Source organism: Ranitomeya variabilis, chromosome 6, assembly GCF_051348905.1.
Source record: "Ranitomeya variabilis isolate aRanVar5 chromosome 6, aRanVar5.hap1, whole genome shotgun sequence".
In the NCBI taxonomy this organism is placed as follows: domain Eukaryota; kingdom Metazoa; phylum Chordata; class Amphibia; order Anura; family Dendrobatidae; genus Ranitomeya; species Ranitomeya variabilis.
Genome location: NC_135237.1, coordinates 55,753,758 through 55,774,240, shown reverse-complemented (window position 1 = coordinate 55,774,240; position 20,483 = coordinate 55,753,758). Strand labels below are relative to the sequence as shown.

Sequence of the window (20,483 nt, the reverse complement as noted above, 5' to 3'; positions counted from 1 at the left end):
CTTCTTACATCTCTGACCATTATGTGTAAACAGTCAATTAGCAGCAACGTGAACATTGCCTTCTCTTCCCATGCAAAAACCTGCAGACAGAGATCGGCACTGGATAAGGCTTGAATTACAGGTTGACATTGTGTCCCGATAGGCTACATTGTAAAGTCATGGGCTTTGCCGCCCTTATTGGCTTCCTTTTTTGGGGACCATTCATATGACTATTGAGATTGGTCTTGGTACTTAGGTCTTCACGGATTGTCCTGTTGTCCTGGTTGCTCCTCATTGTTCCTTTGATGATTCCACACTCCCAGAGTTCCCAACCAGGGAGAGATTTTCTGCTACAAATGTACAATTTTTTTTTTGTGTGTGTGAAGTTGCCGGATTAGCAGGTTTTCCAAACAATTAGCTTCTAAATCAAAGACTTTACTTCTTCTTTTTTTTCTCAGTGTTATGTTGATAGAGCAACTGCAAACCATTAAATGACTGTGCCGGAGCCTGGAGACTGAACATTAGCAGTTTGATTTGCTCATTTGTTTTATATTCTATCATAATGTTTTCACTGCAGTTTCCCTTAAACTGTGAAAATTAGAGCGCACTGGCGAGGCGTTAAATCCATCGTGGCAAACTGTACTTGACTATGTAGAAAACGTGGGATTGTCACAGATCCCGAACACACTAGCAAGATTGCTCAATAGGAAATGTCTTGGTTGACCAAGTAGGAAAGTATTTTCTGAACCCCCCTTAAAGTTCTTAATATAGTCCCAATGTTTGTGTTCATTCACCATCCCAGTCGTAAGAATACATCCACATTGGTCGATCACCCATTTGACACATTTCCCTGTGAAAATCACTTATTTGGCTTATATCCTTGCTTTTTTGCACTACTGAACAATAGCTCAGCAGTGCATTCTGGGAAGGAGACGTTCCAGTATGTATAGTATTGGCCAAATAGTATGCTAATGAAATGCAATAGTATGCTTTAAAAAAAAAAAAAAAAAAAATTACTTGCAAGTTATAGAGAATTGGAGCAGAAACTGGACACTTCCTTGACATTTTATACTCGTATTCGCTCCATAAAAATGAGGCATGGCTTTGTGCATAGTGCCGGTTTAAGCAATTTAGAAAGAATATATGTATTACTGTAACAATGCTACTCACTTGGGACTGATGTGGGGTAGCACAGGAATCGTTTCTGTTTAAAAATTCGGCTGGTTTACGAGGACTGCAATAAACCACATCACAGGAAAACTCAAATACAGCCCTTGTCCGGCACAAAGTAAAACATAAAGCAAGAAAAGTCCATACAATAGTTCTTGTTAGCCCGCCTGAGTTAGTCCAGCTTCTTAGTCCTTTAGCAAAGGCACTCAATTCAGGAGATCTGCACACCTCCATACACACAGCCATGTGTGAGACAAACAGGCCCCATTTTCTAAAGTGAACCACACCCATGGGGGGAAACATGGTGTTCTGCCCTCTCTCCCAACTCCTTTTAGTTCTAGATGTACTGAAGCATTACTCCATGTTTATCCTCCCGTCCACCGTGTCCGACACTCTCCTTACAATATATATATATACTGTGTGTGTATATGTATGTGTATGTATATGTGTATATATATACAGTTAGGTCCATATATATTTGGACAGAGACAACATTTTTCTGATTTTGGTTATAGACATTACCACAATGAATTTTAAACAAAACAATTCAGATGCCGTTGAAGTTCAGACTTTCAGCTTTCATTTGAGGGGAACCACATTAAAATTGGATGAAGGGTTTAGGAGTTTCAGCTCCTTAACATGTGCCACCCTGTTTTTAAAGGGACCAAAAGTAATTGGACAGATTCAATAATTTTAAATAAAATGTTCATTTCTAGTACTTGGTTGAAAACCCTTTGTTGGCAATGACTGCCTGAAGTCTTGAACTCATGGACATCACCAGACGCTGTGTTTCCTCCTTTTTGATGCTCTGCCTTCACTGCGGTGGTTTTCAGTTGCTGTTTGTTTGTGGGCCTTTCTGTCTGAAGTTTAGTCTTTAACAAGTGAAATGCATGCTCAATTGGGTTGAGATCAGGTGACTGACTTGGCCATTCAAGGATATTCCACTTCTTTGCTTTAATAAACTCCTGGGTTGCTTTGGCTTCATGTTTTGGGTCATTGTCCATCTGTAGTATGAAACGACGACCAATCAGTTTGGCTGCATTTGGCTGGATCTGAGCACACAGTATGTCTCTGAAGACCTCAGAATTCATTCGGCTGCTTCTGTCCTGTGTCACATCATCAATAAACACTAGTGACCCAGTGCCACTGGCAGCCATGCATGCCCAAGCCATCACACTGCCCCCGCCGTGTTTTACAGATGATGTGGTATGCTTTGGACCGTGAGCTGTACCACGCCTTCGCCATACTTTTCTCTTTCCATCATTCTGGTAGAGGTTGATCTTGGTTTCATCTGTCCAAAGAATGTTCTTCCAGAACTGTGCTGGCTTTTTTAGATGTTTTTTAGCAAAGTCCAGTCTAGCCTTTTTATTCTTGATGCTTATGAGTGGCTTGCACCGTGCAGTGAACCCTCTGTATTTACTTTCATGCAGTCTTCTCTTTACTGTATGGTAGATTTGGATATCGATACGCCGACCTCCTGGAGAGTGTTGGTCACTTGGTTGGCTGTTGTGAAGGGGTTTCTCTTCACCATGGAGATTATTCTGCGATCATCCACTACTGTTGTCTTCCGTGGGCGCCCAGGTCTTTTTGCATTGATGAGTTCACCAGTGCTTTCTTTCCTTCTCAGGATGTACCAAACTGTACATTTTGCCACTCCTAATATTGTAGCAATTTCTCGGATGGGTTTTTTCTCTGTTTTCACAGCTTAAGGCTACGTTCACATTTGCGTTGTGCGCCGCAGCGTCGGCGCCGCAGCGCACAACGCAAACGAAAACGCGGCGAAACGCACGCTAAAACGCTGCGTTTTGCGCCGCATGCGTCCTTTTTGGCCGAAAGTTGGACGCAAAAAAAATGCAACTTGAAGCGTTTCTTGCATCTAACGCTTGCGGCCATGCGGCGCAAAACGCAGCACAACGCATGTCCATGCGCCCCCATGTTAAATATAGGGGCGTATGACGCATGCGGCGCCGCTGCGGCGCCCGACGCTGCGGCGCACACCGCAAATGTGAACGTAGCCTAAGAATGGCTTGTTTCACCTTCATGGAGAGCACTTTTGACCGCATGTTTACTTCATAGGAAAACCTTCCAAATGCAAGCACCACACCTCAAATCAACTCCAGGCCTTTTATCTGCTTAGTTGAGAATGACATAATGAAGGGACTGCCCACACCTGTCCATGAAATAGCCTTGGAGTCAATTGTCCAATTACTTTTGGTCCCTTTAAAAAACAGGGTGGCACAGGTTAAGGAGCTGAAACTCCTAAACTCTTCATCCAATTTTAATATGGATACCCTCAAATGAAAGCTAAAAGTCTGAACTTCAACTGCATCTGAATTGTTTTGTTTAATATTAAATTGTGGTAATGTCTATAACCAAAATGAGAAAAATGTTGTCTCTGTCCAAATATATATGGACCTAACTGTGTGTATATATATATATATATATATATATATATATATATATATATATATATATATATATATATTTTATAACTCATATAAACCTACTTGTATGTGTATGTATGTATATATATATATATAATGTGTGTGTGTGTGTACATATCTGTGTATATAATATGGCCTCTGTTTTGATAGTATGTGTCTGCAGCATTTCTGTGAAATAATATATGGTTGACATGGTTCAAGGTACTAAAGAAAAAGGCAATAATTCTCATATCCGGTAGCATGTCCAAAGATTATTGCTTTATATGATGTCATTAATAACTCAACAGGAAGACAGCAAAATCCCTAATGATTCTTGGTTTATCTCCCTTACCAGACCTGTCCCATATCTCCTTTTCTGTCATTCTCCCAAATTTATACTCATGTCTTCTGCACTGTTAAATGCCCTTATCTCTGCAAACTGGAAGAAAACCTAATCACCTTCTATAAAGATAGTGTATGAATTTAAAAAGTTGCTATTTATCTCCTTGGCAACAAAACAAAATTCTGCGGAATCGCTTATACCTTGCTGTAATCTTTATTTCATACCTTATGTCGTTTACTCTACGTATGTATTTTAATAACCGTTTTGCACAATTTTTTTTTTTTCATAAAAAAGCTAATATACCGTAACTGAATCTGTAAATCTTTTGGGAATTAATTTTGTGTATTATAGAATGTTATGCTTATAAAATAAATATGAGCCGATTCTGAATTTGTAATTGTACATGTACATGCCAAATCTTCCCGTGCCACACGAAGTTAATGCCAGGCAGATTTTATTTATTTTTTTTAAATAACAGAAGGGGCCAAATGTGAATCCTTTGAAATGCCCTCATCCCCCTTTCACACAGCAAATGCTTTCATGCTCTTTTTGGAAAGCCATGAAAAGTTTGCCCCTTCCCTCTGCTACTACTGTCAGTGGAACAAAGCTGTTTTATGCCATCTGCCAGTCTGAAGATGTTTTAAGATGCTCCTAACTTGATGCCGCAGATGGTTTCCATTTCCTGCCAGTCTAAGCTGTACCTAGAAAGAGATTCTGGTGTTTTGTAGATATTGCTGTTTTGTGTATTATTATTATTATTTTTTTTTATATTTCATTGTCCCTTTATAACTTTGTTCAAAGTTAAATTAAATCACTATTTACCCAGATTTACTATTTTAAAACACTCTGCCCAGTAGTTTAAGGTTTCCCTTCAAATCATTAGTATCAAAGGTTTTCATTAATATGACCCCTAAAAAATAAGATAAGAAGGTTTCCTATTGTTACAACCTTCAATGAGCAACTGTGGTCTGTGTGCAAAGCAGCTGCACTTAGTCAGTGCCCCTGCAGTGCCCTCACAGGTGAAGCAAAGCATTACATGGTGTCTGCATAATGTAAAAATGATGCCATGTCCTCCAAAGAGAGTAACGTCCTATATCAGTGTCAATAAAAATGAAAAATGCATATACAGAATGGGAGGATTAGGGCTAAGCAACAGCACATGTGAAAAGGACTTGGGTATAGTAATAGATCACAGACTGAACATGAGTCAACAGTGTGATGCAGCAGCAAAAGAGGCAAATACAATTCTGGGATGTATTAACAGAAGCATACAGTCTAGATTACGTGAAGTCATTTTTGCCCTCTACTCCTCTTTGGTCAGACCTCATCTGGAATACTGTGTCCAGTTTTGGGCACCACATTTTAAAAAATACATCAATAAACAGAGAAGAGCGACGATAATGGTGACCAGTCTGCAAACCATGTCCTATGAGGAACGTTTACAGGATCTGGGAATGTTTAGCTTGCAAAAAAGAAGACTGAGAGGAGACTGTCTACAAATATCTCAAGGGTTGTCACATTGTAGAAGGATCATCTTTATTCTCATTTGCACAAGGAAAGACTAGAAGCAATGGGATGAAACTGAATGGGAGGAGACACAGATTAGATATTAGAAAAACTTTTTGACAGTTAGGGTGATCAATGAGTGGAACAGGCTGCCACGAGAGGTGAGGAGTTCTCCTTCAATGGAAGTCTTCAAATAGAGGCTGGACAGACATCTGTCTGGGATGATTTAGTGAATCCTGCTTTGAGCAGGGGGTTGGACCAGATGACCCAGGAGGTCCCTTCCAACTCTACCATTCTGTGATTCTACCTGCTATTTGATAAAATATAAGAAATACAAGGTCTTAGTCTTTCTAAACCTGACAACCCCTTTAAGAAAGCAACCCCAGTATAAAGAATTTTTGGGAACTGTAAAAAGCTAAGGTAGTCCTCATTATCAGTTAAGCTCTGAAAACTCTGGGCAACAACTTGATTTGGCCTGCTCGTCATCCCCAAAGGAGGAAAAACACCTGCAAGGGGCTTACAATTTGTAGAATCATTTTCTTATAGTAAAGTGTACAGTGTGTTTCAGCCCGACCTCGGGGCCTTCATCAGGTTCAATTATTTGGCTAAAGTCCACAAAAATTATTTTGTTTATCCTTCCACTGAGATCTACGAGGTACCTGTTGGAGGGTTACCTGTGGTCCTCAACATGGCTTAAAGGGTTATTCTCAAAATATAATTATTCCTGGCTCCCTAAACATTCCTTTGCTCCATTCATTGTCTGTGGGATTGCCGAGTACAGCTTTTTGCTATTTCCTGAAGTCCCATAGACAATGAATGGAGCGGTGGACACACATACTCTTGGAACCCCAGCGATCGGATTATCCTCTATTCCTTGAAAAAGGGGGTAATTTTAATTTTTGAATAACGCCTTTCAAGGCTCAGCGTCCTGTGCTGTTAACCAAAAGGTGCACTACGTGGCAGCTGGGCTTGCAGACATCACAGCCTTTCAGGAGAGAGTAAGTCATTCATCTGATTTTGTGGTCGAATCTACTTTAGTTAAACATCCCTTTCCCCCTTTTATTTCACTTTCTCCCTCTCATTCCCTTTCTAAGACTACAGTCCAGTAGTGGAATAGATAATTCTAGACAAGCCAAAGTGTTCAGTAAGGAGACAAATTGGGAAATGGATGTCATCTGGGCTGCTGAATTCCAAAGAAACATCCAAAACATCAATAAAATGAAGGTGGTTTATTATCAACGCGTTTCAAGGTCAAACTGACTCCTTCCTCCTTGACTTTGAAAAGCGTTGACGATAATTGATGTTTTGGATCCTTCTTTGGAATTCAGCAGCGCAGACATTATCCATTTCCCAAGTTGTCTTCTTGCATACATGTTCGTGGACTCTGCAGCGGCTGATATCTGTATATTACGGGTGGTTGTGTCACACACGACCCTAGCAGGTGAGCGTTACCGCATTTATTCACCTACTACATCTCTTGGATAAGACCCTATTCCGCTTGGCACATTTGTTATCATGTTAAGTAAGGAACTGGAATTTACTGCTAACATTTCCTACCTTTTTCTTTACAATCCAAATTGTATCAGTGTTGGGATGAAAGAATCTGAACATAATGTAAGAAGAAGCTAGAAAAAAAATTTGGATTGTGATGCAACCGTTAGAGGTTGTGTTTGATCTGAGCCTGGCTCTGTAGTGCCCATCGTGTCACGCTGTGCATTAGTCTTTCCACAATGGCACTACATGGCGTTATCGCCTATTTCTTGTGAGCTCCCACACGTGGTGTCCTGTCCTGTGTACAGGTTGAAACATTGTTGTTGATTTATGACTTAGGGAAGACAAATAAACAGTTAGCATTGGCTACAATGTATCTCCAGTCCTTCTCTTTTCTTATTTTGATCTGTTCCGTGTACTGACAATTGCTTGAAGATGTCACATCTGTCTGGCTGTTTTCTTAGATTTCTTTCTTCCGTCTTATGGCTGTGTTCTCTCTGGCTGTTGTATAGAAAACGTGTCTCACTGGCAGTTCAGCTCAGATGGAGCAGATGAAGAAAGCATGTGGTTCTGGTTTGAGCAGTGTGTCTCGTTTCTTTTGCCCTGTTCTTCATTCTGTATCGGCCTCGTGATGGAGTTGATGACGCCCGGTGCTCGAGAGGTGTCCTAACAGCAGAAGACTTGGATCGCGCTGGGAACGGAGGAAACGTTCGTCTGTCAGGCTGATCAGTCTGACTCCCAGTCATTGCTGCCTCCTGTGGTTGTCAAACATCATTTCACACTCAAAGTTGCTACTAATTCTTCAAGTCATGAATAATGCAAGATTTGCCATCCTTCTCCTAGATAAAGAAGCAATGACTTCACTGAAAGCTGCTTGTTTTCCCCCTTTAAGATATCTCGGCGATACACTTAAGAATTAAAAGAATGTGTCATGCCATTAATGTCTGTAAAATGGCGCTATAGGAGTGCGTAAAATAAAAATAAATGAGAAAAGCTTATTGTTTAAATCGGATTTCTATGTTAAAGATATACTTTATTTAACAATGTCTTATTTCAGTTTTTCTTGTCCCCATGTTAAAATGAAAAATTCACATCTATTGCAATATCCCCCGCTGGCCTGTAAGCGTAATACTTCACTTCTGCCTGGTCTTTAGCAGCCACATGGACACAGGCAGCAATAGACTGGCTCTGACTCATGGACTTGTATCGAAATATTGTCTTGCCGTGCTCTCATTTGGGCTAAGGTCATTGTGAAGGCGAGGAGTATTAAGGCTATGTGCACACGTTGCGGATTCTGGTGTGGATTTTTCTGCACCTTTTTTGAAAAATCTGCAGGTAAAACGCACTGCGTTTTACCTGCAGATTTACTGCTGAATTACTGTGGTTTTTGTGCGGATTCCTATTGAGGAGCAGGTGTAAAACGCTGCAGAATCCGCACAAAGAATTGACATGCTGCGGAAAATACAACGCAGCATTTCCACGCGGTATTTTCCACACCATGGGCACTGCGGATTTCGTTTTACATAGGTTTACATGGTACTGTACAGTACATGGAAAACTGCCGCGAATCCGCTGCGGATCCGCAACAAAATCCGCAACATGTGCACATACCCTTAAGGCAGGACAACCCTTTTAGGCTATGTGCACACGTTGCGGATTCTCTGTGGATCCGCAGCGTTTTTTGCAGTGCAGAAACGCTGCAGATCCGCAATTGATTTACAGTACTATGTAAATCAATGAGAAATAAAAAATACTGTGCACACTTTGCGGAAAATCCGCTGCGGAAACGCTGCGGTTTAAAAGAAGTAGCATGTCACTTCTTTTTTGTGAATCTGCAGCATTTTTGTACCCATTCCATTATAGAAAACCGCAGGGGTAAAAAACGCAGCAAATCCGCAAGAAAACCGCGGCAAAAACGCACAAAAATCGCTGCGGAAACGCACAAAAAAACGCAGGTGCGTTTTCTGCCAGGAGAGACAGAATCCGCACCAGAAATTCCTAAGCCTAATCCGCAACGTGTGCACATTGCCTTATACTCCATGTGACTGCAGACTTGTGAATCCTCACATTGCTCCCACTGCACACTGTGCAGAATTTCCAGCGGTGGGCACCGGACCGCCCGTATCGTGCGGTCACGTTCTGACTGCACATGCGCAACCTTACTTAATACAATTGCATTGGCATCCATAGTAGGGATGTGGCCGTATGTATGCAAATCGTATATTTAATGTCATATGACTGCTCGTTCCCAGTGCCTGTGATTCCTCACAGCGCGCCATGTGCGCAGTGTGAGGATTCAGAAGTCTACAATTGTAAGGAGTGACTTCAGACATGTAGCCCCTTTAAGCTGTAAGCACATATTGTGAATGTTGGTTCCTGTGTTATCTACTGTATATATACCGGTAGTTGATACTGTTTACTGTAGCCCTGCCTGTGATGATTAAATTTCTTTTATAATATAGACAAAATATTTTTGGACATTTTCGGTGTCTGTTTCAATCTTGTAACCTTTCCCCCTGTTAATCAGTGCCAGTATTTTCCATGGTGTGGTTGTAATCTAGTCCTGGAAGTCCAGTTGCCGATTTTTGCTGTGTCCTGGAATGCTGTCTAACTAAACCTATTACTGTACATGACAAATTTCACTTAGTCTTTTCTAGCCTGGTCTCTGTCTTTCCATAATTTTGTTCTTACAAGAAAAAATGATCACATTAGAGCAATTTTGACCAGTTTCGCTGTCCAGCTGCTTATTCTCATGCTCAGATGTAGTGTATGTGACACTGCAATTATTTCGGGGAACCAGACTGCAGTAATACTTGTAAAAGTCTATTATTTCTCTAGATGATTGGAGGAGGAGTAATCAATGGTAGCATTTCGTGGAGTGTAACATGATTATTGCTATGCTTTTAGATTGTGGTGTTTATGCTGCATAGTTACGGGATGGATAAATGCTTTTCACTTAACTTCATGATTTAAAGCGGGCCCATCAGCTCCACTGACATGTCCATGTAAATGCTTGAATTTCCCAAGAAATACCAATTCTGTAGCATATTATGTGTGAACTGTATAGTATGTATGTTACTAGACAACTTGTGAATGTGTCCGATGTGTCCGCACACAACCAGTATTGATAGTTCTGTCCCTGTACACTGACACTGTTCTAACACTTGATTGTCAATTTATTCTTACATTTCCAGGTGTAATAACAGCGGAACAGTGGACTATTCTAAGAAAAGATTTTCCAGTAGAACCGTATTTTAAGGAATGCAATTAATTACTATAACTGACATATGTCGGACCTCTTCCAAGTTAACTATCCCCCATTGCTAAAAAGAGTGGAGGCTTTAATGAAGTCCTATGGATTACCCACACTATCCTGGATGGGACGCATTAATATATTTAAGGCATACATCATGCCAATAATACTATATAATTTAAATATGGTTCCTATAAATATACCTTTGACCTTCTTCAAGAGACTAAAATCAATTATTTCCAAATTCATTTGGAAGTCAAAACCAGCCAGGTTACCCTATAAATCAATATCCTATCCCATTTCCTCGGGGGGACTGGGAGTACCTGATCCATACCTTTATTATAGAGCTATACATCTTAGCAGATGGCTGAAGGTGATATCATGTTGGGAGGGGGGAGGTAGAGATAGCGTGGACTTGGCTTTATTGGGCTCTCGCGGTATCCCCTATCTTTGGTCCGATGCCAGGCCACCAGTGGCTTTCGGTTTGGACGAGGTGACCTTAACAACTCTGAGACTTAAAAGACTTCTGAATAGAGGGCTCCCATTAGACACCTTCCCTTCCACACTGACACCTATCTGCTCTGTACCATTTTTGATTGATCTAAATTTTAGGGATCCATATAAACTTTGGACAAATCTACCTAATGAAACTCTAAATGGATTTTACAATAATAAAATTCTCCATAATGGGACATGGCCTCCAGGCACATCGACCCAACCTAAAAATTTCCTCCAGACACTCCACGTCAAACGTATTGTCACGCAGTTTATGCAGAAATACCCGACCAAGTCAAATTGGTCCTGGTTTGATGTGTTAACCAAATTCCCGCTTCCACGACTTAATATCATATCACGTATATATTCCCATCTCTCCGCCCCTTCCTCACCATTTAAACCCTCATATATATACTCCTGGGAGTTGGAGCTTGGGACCTCTTTTTCAGAGGATCAGGTTTCTAGAATGTTATCTAATGCCAGAGGTTTTTCTAGGTGTATACTTTTGCAGGAGAATGCATATAAAATCCTGACTAGATGGCATTTAACCCCAGCAAAGCTTCTCCAGAGAGGGCTCGCTGATAAGGGGATCTGATGGAGATGTATTAGCTCGTTGGGTCACCACACACATATATTCTGGGACTGCCCCAAAATAAGATTTTTCTAGGAAGAAATTAGCTCTATCCTCAAGAAATTAGATTTAATCAAGTCGAGCCTTCGGGCGGAGGAAGCTCTCCTCTCCTGCCCGTCCGCTAACTACTTGCCAAGGAAACATGGCTTGCTCCCGCTTCTGGTGGGTGCTGCTAAACACCTGAATACGCTACATTGGAGGGACACTTCTCCCCCCACTGTGTCGGAATGGTATACTAAAATAGATCAAATATCACGTCTTGAGGAGTTGTCGAGTTGGGAGGTCTCTAGTCATGATTCTCATTTGTCTACATGGGCTCCCTGGAAAAAATTTCGAGAAGATAGCTCTCTAAGCTGCCCTTAATTGCCCTTGACGTCTTGCGTCTTGCTTTGCTAGAAAGTTATTCATGCAACTTTGTTACATTTAATTTCCATTGTATGTAACCATGCCGTTAACCATTTTCTGTTTATGTACCTACATGTTCTTCCCCTCTTTCTTACCCCCCCCCCCCCGACCCTCCCCCTTCCTTTCCTCATATCCCATTTATATGCTCCCCATCCTTATCCTCCCCAACCACCTTCCTTTTCTTTTCTCTCAATCACTTGGCTCATTGTCTTTTTGCGCCTGATAAAGCTGTGATCATATGTACAACAGACAAGAGAAAACTTGCTTTACCGTTGTAATGTTTATTGTTCTACTTATAAAGAATTTATAAAAAAAAACAAAAACTGACATATGTCAGGGAAGCATACATGTCCGCTTTACAGTTAGTTTATATATGTTGAGGGCCTGTACTGAGAACTCGGCTACTGGTAGGAAATTAACTTTGTTCCTCCTGGCAGCCTCAGGCTTTCAGTCATGGAGGTTCACCCGGCGTGGCTTCAGTCACTGCTTAGTGCATAGTGAGCGGCTGCTGTAACCACGATCCCGGCACTGACTGACAGCCAACTCAGCAGTACATGCCTTCTGCACAGAAATCTCTGAGCTGTGTTGAAAGAGTAAAATATCCTGAAAGGGAGCCTGTCATAAAAGGAAAATCAAAAAAATCTGAATTGTACTTATTTGCAGCCGCAGCACTAAGTCTACAGAGAAATACCATTTTTAAAATATGTGGGAAATAAACTGGAAGTGCAGCTATTGGGAGAAAATGAAGTTATATTTTCCCTGCAGCTGCTGGAGTCCAGTCACAAGGTCGGAGCTAGGGCTGTGATCAGTCAGCAATCACTACAGTGAGCGTGCTGTAATCACACCCCCTGATCCTTAGCTAACGTTCTCTGCAGTGTGTGTGGAGCACATTGTCTGACAATGATCAGGGGGAGTGATTACGGCTCGCTCAATCTATTGTGAGCACTTACTATTAAAGCCCCAGCTACGTAATGATTGGAAGCGAGCGGCTGCAGCAGCCTGGGGCTTTGCATAAAGAGGAACTCTGTCCCGATGTTCCTGTGGTCACCGCTGATCCTGCGCATAACACACGTGACTGCTGCATCCAGTTACTGACCTCCGTAATGATGCTGGCATGTATGATCCCTAAGGCCAGTGATATGCTGTAAGGGACCGGATCTAGGACCGGTAGGGACCACCTGAGCAGCAGCACTAGGACTGTGAGCAATTTGAAACCTGTTTTATGTTTTTTTTTCTTTATTATACTATTACGGCATCGGCTGTGTGCTATGGATTTCCAGCAAATTCCCTCAAGCCCTTGAAGTTAAGTAAATTATGGGGGAAGTGACTGCAAAAATAATTAAAATTCAACCACATGTTTGTGATATTCTCGTACCGAGCAGTTTTTGGTAACCTTATTCCTCTAGTTACTGTAATGCAGTTTTTCATGTATATAAATCTTTATATGGTAACGTGAAGCACGTGTAATGGATTTATGATATGTTTCATGTGGCGAACAGGATTTCCCCTATAGCTTTGTGTTTTACTTGGTAGCTGCATCCATTGCCTTCTGGTTTATTGCTTTGCCAGTGTTCTGCATCTTGTCGGCCTTCTGCTCGCCATGCTTAGAATTTGACAAGTTTTTATTTTCTTGCATCAACAGCTTGTAGCTATATATGAAGAACAAGATCCACATCATGGGGGAGATGGCACTAGCGCGAGTTCTACTGGCACGCAAAGCCCGGAAATCTTTGGCAGTGAACTTGGAACGAACAGTATATCCGCTTTCCAGCCTTACCAAGCAACAAGTGAAATTGAGGTCACCCCTTCAGTTCTGCGATCAAGTAGGTAACTCCATGTCACCAATATGTAAGACATTTCCTATCCTGGTAGAAGAGAAATAAATGTAGTTGACGCCAGCTCACCAAAGCTTTACCGTACAGCTTAAATATTAGGTTTTTGGGAGTTCTGACTTTTAGATCTACTGATACAATTTTTGCTTGTTTTGATCGCTTACACAATTTTCTGAATTACATCATCATTCCATTATATTATTCATTTGACAATCTCCTATGGCGTCCAACCACAGGTGTAACCCACTGTTTACAAAGCAAAGCGTAGTCCAAAGTGGACAACCCATGCTTTAAGATGTTCGTCATATGTCGGGAAGACGTTTAGGCTAGGGCTACACGGCCACTGAACGAACTACGGTGGTGCGAAAGCTGTTGTGGCCAAAGTCCCATGTAGCCCTAGTTTAAAGAACTCGTAAATGAGCTGTCCGCTTTGGACGATTCTTTGCCATATAGGACGCTTCCCCCAATGGTAAGCTAATCAGTGTCCCACTGTTATAACCCCTAATGATTACGCAGTGCTTGTTAAAATTAAGTCCGATCCCTCACAGCTATCGCTGGTTGACTCCCCTCCTATTCCACTCCACTTGGTTATGTCTTTCGGCTGTTCATGGAGCTGCGGGGACTCGAACATAGTTTTCAAGCACGCCGAAGTCACTCGGCACACAAGCATGGTTAGCTAACACCTCATCGCTCATCACTAGTATCTAATTATACATAAACCTCTTTTTGATTATTACATATAAAGAGAGCGACCGATCAATCAAACTTAATTTTGCAAAAAGGAGCCGACCAGTCTTTCCAAATCCCTCACTGTTGAAAGACACTCTCTCAGCACAGAATGACTGTTCAAACCAAGTACAGACACTCTGCACACTTAGTGGCCAAACTTGCAAATGCACCCCCCACCTACTTGTCTTCCCTCTATCGCCGCCCGCTTCTATTTTGATTGACAGCTCTCACTTTATAGAGCCAGAAAAGGTCGGAGCTAGATGGAAAACAAGTAGCAGAAAGTTGTACAGAACGGTCTGGCCATTCCAAGGGTACATCGAGCGCCTATATTTGGTTTGGACAGTCATTCTGTGCTGACAGTCTCTTTAAAACTGGTGTCTGTGAAATGCCACAGCGTTTATTGATATTAGGAAGATGGTCAAGTATGTTCTGTTGCCTATGAGTGAGGCAGCACAAACCATAAAATAGGAAAAAGTAAACGAGGATCCACGGAGATTAAAATGATCTCTTTGCTTTGCCCATGATGTCAGTTTTTCCTCCAGGTCATCCACTCTAGGTAATAAACTATGCAGGAATCAGTAAATGTATGTTGAATTAATAGTTAATGGACTCTGAGATGATTGAGGGTTTGCATAAACAGCCTGAAGTGACCCGAGTACATAAAGCTCGGAGCTAGTGGGAGAGGTCACAGCGGCTAAAGAGGGCAATTCTAACAATGTAGATTCAGTCGTTCGAAAGTGAAATTAATTACATTTTTTTTTTAATACTTCCTTCTTTTTATTTCTGTGTCCAGGCTTTTTCTTTTAAGGACCTCTTGCTAATTTAGCAGAACACAAAAGCCTGGTAATGTGTTAGGCATTATGAGGACATTTACGTAACCAGCATAATTTAGTTTGAAAGAGCCGGGAGAAGATGCATCTGAATTGCGTAAATACACTGTGCCGTTAATTATAAGGTCGGCTTAGATGGTGTAGTGTAGCAAGCAGCACTCATTGTACATAAGACTTTGATGACTGAGTTTGAAGGACTTCAATTTGGGTCCATGCTGTATCTTTTAATTGGGCATTGGAAAATTTTTTTTTTACATCTGTACATCCAGCTGGTCTCATAATGGGCTGATGAAATCCCTCCAGATCAGGCTTACTTTTTATAAAGAGCTTTTGAGATTCAGCTTTCAGAACAGACTTGGAAAATGCGTATGTAAAGGAATATAATAAAGTTGACATGATTGCAAAAATCACCAGTTCAACAAGTATTTCTGTCACCAAAGTTGTGTTGTTGTCTTAAGGAGGCATGCAGTCATAGTCATTGTGTACCAAACTGTACAGAACCGAGGCCAAGTGGTTTTACCCTGTTTCACTTGAACAAGCTGATTTACCCCAGTTTTGCAAAACTGTTTTGGACAATCTATGTAAAACCACATTCATTTTGAGCAAATAAAGATTGTAGAACCTTGGTACAGCAGCCACATCAGAAGCCTCATAAATCTCTCCTTACCTACTGGTATCCTCAGCAATTCTTCAAATTATTAGGTTTGGTGTGAAGTTAAGACACTGGGCCTACTAATCAGGTGAGATGCCGACAAGCAGGAAGATGTTTGCACGACTCTAGTCCACCAGCTACGTACTACCTGTTTCCTTTGAGCCAGAGCCGTACGAATCTCTTCCTACTTACTGATATCCCCAGCAATTCTTCTGATTAATAGGTTCGGTATAAAATGATGACACTTGGCCTACTAATCTGGAAAGATGCTGCCAAGCAGGAAGATATTTGTAGAGCTGTAGTCCACCAGCCATGTGCTACCTATGTTGCTGCTGAACAAGAGCCTTACGAATCTCTTCCTACCTACCGTTATCCCCAGTTCTTTTTCTGATTAGTAGGTCCGGTGTGACGTCATTGTTTGTGGCACAACGCAGACATGACGTTGCCCTGGGCCTACTAATCTGGAGAGATCATGACAAGCAGGAAGATGTTTGCAGGGCTCTGGTCCAGCAGCCACGTACTACCTATGTGGTAACTCAACCAGGTTCCAGCAAATCTTTTTGCTCATCTCTAGTTTTTGTGTCACACGCAATCACTCTTACGGCTGCCATATTGTTGTGTCTGTGCTTACTTGAACCAGACTGATCAGAGAAAGGCTTAAGTTGGACAGTGCACTCTGATTGCACTATAGTATTAACCATGGAGACAATGAATAACCATACTTTACCATATTGTGCCGAAATAACACTTTTATAGTTGCCTAAAGGGGAATGTTATTCTTGTATCCTACTTCAAAAATAATGGACATGTTCCTAAGTAGTCATACAATGTCTAAGTACCACTATACACTGGTTGCCTCTCTACACCGCCAAAAGGGCCTACATTGGACATACAAACATCAAATCGGGATCAAAGTGAATCCAAGTGCCATTCATCAGACCAAGGCATTGCTCTATCAGAGGAAGGAAAGTCAGCGAATGCAGTGTGATGCCTTGAACAATGCTCTGCTGGGAATCTTTGTCTCAGATAGTCATGTGGATATTATTTTCACAAGTACTACCTGCCTGAGCTTTTGTTCAAGACCACCTACAATCCATCATAGCAATGTCTTTCCCAGGTGGTAGCGTAGTACTTGCTCCAAAAATTGTTCAGGTTTGTTTGAGGAAAATGCCAAAGATTTTAAGGTGATGACTTTACCCTAAAAATTCTCCAGATCTCACACTGCTCGAGCTGCTCTTGGATGTGCTAGAAAAATAAACCCAATTCTTGAATGCCGCATCAAGCAATTTACTGAATTTAAGGGATCTGCTGCTAATGTTCTGGTGCTAATTGCCACAAGTCACCTCCATAGGTTTTGTGGAGTCCAGGTCTTGATAGGTTGAAATCATTTTGGCAGCATGAGGATGACCTACGCAATATTATGACTTGTGATTCTGATATTATGACTTGTGGGCTTATAGAGAAGAAATGTATACTAGAAAAATAGTGGTGACAGGGGGCCTAAGTGCAAAGCAACTAAATATAAGTAAACCTCATTAAAACATATTTTTTTATATTATATATGCGTTAAAAATTAAAAAATGGCGCTAAAGATAAAAATAAGTAATAAGACAGGACTCCCATGTGAATCAAAGACAGATAATATCATCACCATCACCCATCTTTCCTGATCCCTCTCACCCTGTATGCGTCTGCTATTCCTGACTTCTCTCAAATATCCCACCTCATCTGGAATTCTGTGCCCCAACACGTCCGGTTATCCACCACATTTGGATCCTTCAAACGGAACCTGAAATCCATCTCTTCAAAGAAGCTTACAACCTGTAATGACCACACGGCCACCTCAGCCTCAGCACCATTGGAGCTACTGCAACCCCTGACCTACTGTCTCCTTCCCAAAATCCTGTAGAATGTAAGCCCGCAAGGGCAGGGTCCTCTTCCCTCTGTACCAGTCTGTCATTGTTAGTTTGTTTACTGTAAGTGATATTTGTATTTTGATGTAATTCCGTCTCATGTACAGCACCATGGAATTAATGGTGCTATATGAATAATATAATAATAATAATAAGGGTCCAGATCACTCTATGGCATAGGCAAAAAAACCCCTATAGTCTCCCCCTATTAAGCTCTTCCCGCTTTGGAGCATGACACTTTAACAAAGGTTCGCCCAGTGTGAACTGGCATTGTAAGAAGACCTGTCAGTCAACTACCTTGTATCACAAATACCCAACTCAATGCAAGAAAAAAAATACATGAAGTAATGTAGTGTTAGCCTCACATGTTAAGGTTCCTCTAAGCCTCAAGCCTTTGGTTGGTATATGAAGGAACAGATGATTGGCCTCGGGGAGACCAAAACATCCAACACTGCGGAGACACCATCACGTGTTTCTCAACGCAGTGATCCAGAACACTGCCCCCATCCCTTATGGGAAATATGCAAATGCACGTAGGATAGCTGTGGAGACACCATCACGTGTTTCTCGACGCAAGCAGTGAATAGCCAGACCTTTCCCCGGGAGGGAACAACCACGGGAAGGGCAGCATCCAATAAATGAAAACATCCAATACAGGAAAACCACCTATGCCAAGCATTGTATCCATGCCATTTGGTTGGCATATGGACCCAGGGCCTTGGTGCAGGAAGACACGTGGAAAGCGAGGTCTAGGCACGCACAGGAATCTCAGGAGCCGCAGGAGTGGCACCTAGCGTGTATGGAAACAAGTTGCAGCACACCAAATAGAAGTCTAAAGTCTTAATCCCAGGACACAGGTGTGTGTCTAAATGGGCCTTAAGTAGGTCTCGGGAGATGATATCCGCTATAGGCCACTTGAAGAACTCAACATGGAGGGCATCGGACCAAGGGGAAAGAAACGGAGCTCTGGATACCTTGAACACTTAGCTTATTGGCCTGACGAGGTTTCCCTTCCAGATCTGAGGGTTATCAGGGGAGTTGTCAAGAGAAAGCTGGAAGGCGCTGGCAATGAGCCCTCTGTTGCTGCCGTGGCTACTAAATAGATGGAACATTACATACCCCACGGGAATCCATTCAAACACAGGGAGAACATACAAACTCCTTGCCGATGTTGCCTCAATGGGATTTTATCCCAGGACCGCAACGCTGCAAGGCTACAGTGCTAACCACTGAGCCACTCTAAGTAGAATCCTACAATGTTAGAGTTGGAAGGGACCTCCAGGGTCATTGTGTTCAACCTCCTGCTCAATGCAGGATCCACTAAACCTTCATAGAATCCTAGAATGCAGACCCTTGTTTGCATGAAATATCTATTTTTATTGCACCCTTTAGGTTATTATTTCTGGATAGAGAGTGAAGTTTGAAAAAGCCGGGACTTCAGTCTGATAAATCCCATGCCAATTATAATCTTTGTACATACATCAGCGAGTATTTCTCTCTTGTGGCCCCTTCGGTGTTTCTGCTTGTAACTAGCTGTTGATATGTTTCCCTGGATGTAGGTGGGTAGTTCACAGCTGATGATTGTTAAAGCAAACTGATGCTTATTCCCTGCTGAAATCGGAAACACAAGGAGCAGGTGAAAACTGGCAATCCTAATGAGCAATTTGGCAGATCAAACCAGATGTCGGGCAAATTGGAGTCCAAAATTTGCTAATGCAAGTGTTTGTCTCCCTGTAGCGAATCTGAGACCTTTAAAGTAAAAATGGGGCAACGGAGTCGAGTCTCTTTCTTTATTATATTTTTTATGCACCGCTACTGTATACATTCTTCTCGCTGCATGCCTTTTCATATTGCAGTTATTTATTCACATTAATTCTTTGGGGATAAAATCTGTTTAGAAACACATTTCGTACACTTACAAAGAGAGAAACAATCTCTTCCGACAGCACAACCTGAATGAAACGTTCCCCGGATTCACAGAGCATAATGCAAATACAAAACTGCTGCCGCTCTTATCACGTGCGCCGGGGCCGCGGTGAATGCCTTATTTTATCTTTCAAATAGGTTCTAAGAAAATAGGGAATGTTTTGATGGTTCATTGTTTGCTGGTATATTTACCACCTATATCTGATGTTCTTCCCCTTACTTTGCTCTCTATGGTATTAGAAGTCAGTAAGGAGTCCTAAAGCCAGCGGAAAACAAAGCCGCTTCATACATACTGCTTGTAACGTTTACAGTAAAGACATCCATGCTAAAAAGTAACCATATTGGCTTCGTTATTCGCTGTGGAGGTGAATACGTTTTATGTGCCTAATATTTATATAATATGCAAATTGCCTCTTCTGAGAAAAAGAGGACTTAAATTCTATAGCGCCACCTGTTGGAAGTAGCGATCCTACAAGTCACAATCAACCCTTTAACGAGTCGTGCAATATGACTTAGGATAAAAGCCAAATCAGTATCTCAATTCGCAGACACGGTGTTTCAGGCTGTTGGCCCTCGTCAGTGCAAAGCATGAGAACCGATTTGGCTAGGTGAGAGGCTCTGGACTGGGGTCTAAGGGGTATCGAATAAGCCTCCTTACCTTGACAAGCCAGAGATTGTATGTCACTCTCCATAAGGAGAAACGATACCCCTTAGACCCTAATATTTATATATGTTCATACGCTTAATAAAATATTTGGGGAGAGGTCCAGTTTGTTAGATATTTAGGTACAGTACAATTGATGTGAGAATACACTGGAAACGTAGTTTAGGAATCCAGTGTGTTCATAAGGAAAGAGCGCTCCTCACCCTTCCTTTCAATGATTGACTGCAGTGTACGCCATACA

The 20,483-nt window shown here is 41.7% G+C and overlaps 1 protein-coding gene across 25 annotated transcripts in view; it reads left to right on the top strand.

Moving 5' to 3' along the window:
- The window catches only part of PARD3 (par-3 family cell polarity regulator), a 637,712-nt gene that overhangs the window by 174,209 nt on the left and 443,020 nt on the right, over positions 1-20,483 (top strand). For all 25 annotated transcript variants that reach the window (XM_077268525.1, XM_077268526.1, XM_077268518.1 and 22 more), the window contains exon 3: positions 13,339-13,519. In XM_077268525.1, coding sequence (XP_077124640.1) covers positions 13,339-13,519 — 181 coding nt within the window. The remainder of the gene's footprint in view (positions 1-13,338; positions 13,520-20,483) is intronic.